Below are 4565 nucleotides of genomic sequence, written 5' to 3'. Positions count from 1 at the left end.
AGCAATATATAGATTTTGTTTGTATCTATTATGATACTAAAAACAAAAATAGAAACACAAAATTTACAATTAAACTAATAAAATTTTAGGATAATATTTAGAGGATTTTTATTTTGTTTTTTTATTAAATTTTATGTTCATACACAACTATCAAATAAGTTGAATTATTTAAATGATTTGAATAGAGGATTTTAACTTTAATTTCATAGAAACACACTCTAGTGAATATTATATTTCACTTTTGTTTTTCTTTGTTTTTTCTATATTTTTTTATTAAGTATAATTCAATATCCAATTCAATAACTATTTTCCTTCTTTCTTTTTCTGGGCTCAAAAGATCTTCTCGTGGTTACTCACCCCACTTTCACTTCATCTTCACTATGCAAAAGATTCCATTTTTCTATACATATTCATCCCATTCTTCAATTGGGTTCCATTAGATTCCATTTTTTAAAGCAAAATCTATGCTTTTTACTTCTTAAACAATCCAATTGGGTGTTCCTGAAGTAAAGAAATTCAAGCTAACAGGTGTGCGTTTCACTGCAATTTCAAAGAAAAAAACTTCCCTTTCCTCACGAATCACGATACCCCTTTTCTTTTTTTAGCTATTTTTATCATCTTTCCAAATAATTGTGCTTTTTTGCTATAGTATCTTGAAGGCGTGTCGGTGAAGTTGTGTGCATTTGTATTTTAAAGTTTGTATTCAATGCATTGAATACCCTCGAGTTTGTTAGATTATTTTGAGTTGTTTTTTTTCTAACATGAATTGTGGAATGTATTTTCAGGAAAAAGGAGAATAATTTTGTGTAATATGGGTTGGCTTACCAAGTTTCTCAATGGTTCTAATCACAGAATTTGGCGAGGGCAATACAATGGAAAACATGGTGATGATAGAATTTGGGATAATCAACATGGTTCAGTGGTAACTTACGTTTTTCTTTACTAGTAAGAAATTGAAATTGTTGTTTAATGTTACAATTCTGACTTTACTTGATTGTGGATTGAATCTGATATGGTAGTATGATGCTGGTTTTCATGAGACTTAGGGAGATAGTTTGAATATGTAATTGTGACAAATTGAGTGCAGGATGATTTGACGGATGTCGAGAAAGAAGATATTGACCGTGCTATTGCACTCTCTCTATCAGAGGAGGATCTGAAAGGGAAAAAAGTTGTTGGTAAGATTTATGCTTTTGCATATTTATCGATCAACTAATCACTTGCTGATGTATAAGAAAAAGGTCTCATGGTTTTTACCTCGTAATATCTCAGAGGATGACTCTCGGTCGGAAGAAGACGAACAACTTTGTAAAATTGATGAGGAAGATGAGAATGTTGGTAAAGTTCGACTAGATGAAGATGAACTGCTAGCTAAAATTCAGCAGGATGAAAATGAACGTCGTGCCAAAGATCAACTTGAGGAAGATGAGCAACTTGCTAAGGCAATTGAATTAAGTTTGAACGTTGGTAGTTCTCCTCCTCGACATGGCAATGATCCTGTATCTCAACCTCCTCCCCACCTCTTTCCACCTGGATTCAGGTAATTGTGGGCATGATCATATCCTTATCTGTTAATGGAAAGCGCTGAAGTTCAGTAGATGCGCCTAAAAATTGAAATATTGACCTCTGTTGCAACAATGTGGATCCATATAGTAGACATCTTTGGAATTTTATGTTCGTATTCTCATGGTTTTTTTTCCCTTATTAAAAATGAACAATAAACCTGGTTCTGGAAAATTTGTCTGCAGAATCTGTGCTGGATGCAATGCTGAGATTGGCCATGGGAGATTTTTAAGTTGCATGGGAGGTGTCTGGCATCCACAATGTTTCTGCTGCCATGCTTGCCATCTGCCAATCACTGATTATGAGGTTAGAGTTTCTTTATCTATGTTTCCGTGCTAGACAAAACTGAGTTTAATCAAAATAAGTTGAAACTTAACTCGGAATTTCATTTCATTTAGTTAGGGTCTTCAAATTATTTATCTCTTTTCTTAGTCAATCTCAATGCAATTATGGATAATACTTGAACAACTTTTTGTTCCCTTACAGTTTTCGATGAATAGCAGCCGTCCTTACCATAAATCCTGCTACAAGGAGAAGCATCATCCAAGATGCGATGTTTGCAAGAATTTCGTAAGTACCTTGGCAGGAGTCTTTCATTTGCAATTGTCTATTAGAGTTTATTGATTTTCTTTCAAAAAGTTTTCACTTATCATGGACATGCTTTTGAAATTGCGCTAAAATGTACATCTACATTGGCTAGTAATGATATTGAGCTGCGAAAGAAATTGCATGCAATATGTTTTCCATCGTGAACGACTTTTTTATTCTTTCATTACAGATCCCGGCTAATTCAGCTGGCCTCATTGAGTATAGAGCTCACCCTTTCTGGATACAAAAATACTGTCCAACACATGAGCTCGACGGCACTCCTCGTTGTTGTAGCTGCGAAAGAATGGAGGTCAGTTATATCAGCTCCCAGAACATTTCATCTTGTTACTAATTAGGAGCTACCGTCGAGCCAATGCTGCCCCCTTCCCCTTCTCATCTGTTGTTATCTTTTCCTATGAATCTAATATGAAGCTTTTTAATCCATGCAGCCAAAGGATTCAAAATATATTTTGCTTGATGATGGTCGAAATCTATGTCTCGAGTGTCTTGACTCAGCAATAATGGATAGTCATGAATGCCAACCTCTCTACCTTGAAATACTAGAATTTTACGAAGGTTTAAATATGAAATTGGAGCAGCAGGTTCCTATGCTTTTGGTCGAGAGACAGGCACTGAATGAAGCCATGGAGGGAGAAAAGAATGTACGTGTATTGTTAATTCTGTTCCTTCCTTTTTTTTCTTTCTGTTATCCTAACTTAGAGTTTTTATTTTGCTTTTCGCTGTTGAATATAGGGTCATCACCATTTACCTGAAACTAGAGGACTATGCTTATCGGAAGAGCAGACTGTCACCACCGTATGGATTCCTTCTTTCCAAATTTGAGTTTTTACGCACCTTTAATTATGATATAAAAGACATTCATATTATATAACGGTTTTATACATTTCATGTAACACCAGATTTTAAGAAGACCAAAGATTGGGGCAGGACACCGAGTCACGGACATGATAACCGAGCCTTATAGACTGACCCGTCGATGTGAAGTGACAGCCGTACTTGTTTTGTATGGCCTTCCTAGGTAACTTTTCGCGATCTATTTTCACAGTCTAGTACCTGCATAAGACTTTCACTCATTCCATTGTATATGATTCAACGATTTTATGTTTATAGGTTATTGACAGGATCCATCCTAGCTCATGAGATAATGCATGCATGGCTCAGGCTTAAAGGTGTTTCGCCTCTTCCAAAATGAAGATCATGCAGAAAAATTATAATTTTGTTTCATGGTGTTAACTTGAAAAAAAAATGTTTTTTACAGGTTATCCGAACCTGAGTCCAGAAGTTGAAGAGGGAATCTGCCAAGTCTTGGCTCACATGTGGTTAGAATCAGAGCTCTATTCTGGATCTGGGAATAACAATGGACCATCTTCTTCTTCATCTTCATCACCGTCAATGGCACCGTCCGCTGCTGCATCATCAAAGAAGGGTAAACGGTCTGATTTTGAGAAGAAATTTGGCGAGTTTTTTAAACACCAGATTGAGTCAGATACCTCATCAGCCTATGGAGATGGATTCAGATTGGGTAACAAGGCAGTACTTAAGTATGGTCTCAAAAGTACCCTTGATCATATCCATTTGACCGGAACTTTTCCCTGTTGAAAATATGATAACTTTGTTACTCGTATGAACCTATACGCCATCTTGGTCTGAAGCGTTTTCTCGCTAGACCCTACATCCGCCCGAACTAAATATCAGTCGTTGGATTAATCGAACAACTGATAGTGTTGATCTCAGTCGTTTGGTTAATTCAACGACTGAGTTTTCGTTCGAGAGGCAAAAGGATTCAGCTGCCATCACACAAATTATTGAAGTTCGTAAAGTGTACTTTTTTATAGATTCCAAAATAGCAAGTAATTTTGAATTAAAAGAAAAGTTACCATAAATACTTTCTTTTTTTGATTTGTTAACATGATGTATTTGGGTTACTCGTTAATAAAATCTTATGAAGAACTACAACAAAGTTTTCAATCCAATTGTACCTAGATGCAAATTTTGTGATGAAACTGAAAAGGAGGTTGATTTACAAACAAATTGTGGGATGCTTCATGAATCTACTTGCAACTAGGTGTGATTTGTGCTATGTTGTATGCTTCATTTTCAGACACGTGGAGAAGTCAATAGAAATGCACATGGTAGTTGCTAAAATAATTCTCAAGTACTTGTAGGGTACCTCGAGTTATGGAGGTGATGCTTTCTTGGATGATTTGGTTCTAATATGCAAGTGAGTGTGATGATAGAAATAACACATTTGATTATACATTCAAGATTAGATTGGATGTAATATCTTGGTCCTCCAAGAAGCAAGCAATTGTGACTATCTACTACTAAAGTTGAATTTGTAGCAACTGCTTCATGTGCTTATAGAGGGATCATTGGGCGGTTCAAACATAATC

At 35.7% G+C, this 4565-nt stretch overlaps 1 protein-coding gene across 2 annotated transcripts; it reads left to right on the top strand.

The window, feature by feature from the left end:
- Positions 1 to 239: 239 nt before the first annotated feature.
- On the top strand, positions 240 to 4140 carry LOC127120306 (protein DA1-related 1). 2 transcript variants are annotated; one of them, XM_051050719.1, is made up of 12 exons: positions 240 to 528; positions 786 to 922; positions 1088 to 1178; positions 1273 to 1540; positions 1749 to 1869; positions 2050 to 2133; positions 2342 to 2461; positions 2601 to 2813; positions 2905 to 2967; positions 3072 to 3190; positions 3283 to 3341; positions 3431 to 4140. In XM_051050719.1, exons 2-12 carry the CDS (start codon positions 812 to 814, stop codon positions 3769 to 3771), a joined length of 1590 nt encoding a protein of 529 aa, XP_050906676.1. In that variant the 5' UTR covers positions 240 to 528; positions 786 to 811; the 3' UTR covers positions 3772 to 4140. The 2 variants fall into 2 exon arrangements, with proteins under 2 accessions (XP_050906676.1, XP_050906677.1); XM_051050720.1 differs by lacking the exon at positions 240 to 528 and adding an exon at positions 556 to 695.
- Positions 4141 to 4565: the final 425 nt, after the last annotated feature.

The sequence above is a fragment of the Lathyrus oleraceus genome, chromosome 2 (assembly GCF_024323335.1).
Source record: "Lathyrus oleraceus cultivar Zhongwan6 chromosome 2, CAAS_Psat_ZW6_1.0, whole genome shotgun sequence".
NCBI classification, from domain to species: Eukaryota; Viridiplantae; Streptophyta; class Magnoliopsida; order Fabales; family Fabaceae; genus Lathyrus; species Lathyrus oleraceus.
The sequence above is the reverse complement of the archived record's forward strand: the minus strand, read 5'-3'. Positions and strand labels throughout refer to the sequence as shown.

What these genes read in the sequence shown, in the direction of transcription:
- LOC127120306 (XM_051050719.1), top strand. Translation starts at nt 812, where the DNA reads ATGGGTTGGCTTACCAAGTTTCTCAATGGTTCTAATCACAGAATTTGG. An exon ending in GAAAGGGAAAAAAGTTGTTG is followed by an intron (nt 1,179 to 1,272) that starts GTAAGATTTATG and finishes GTAATATCTCAG; the next exon opens with AGGATGACTCTCGGTCGGAA. An exon ending in GCGATGTTTGCAAGAATTTC is followed by an intron (nt 2,134 to 2,341) that starts GTAAGTACCTTG and finishes CTTTCATTACAG; the next exon opens with ATCCCGGCTAATTCAGCTGG.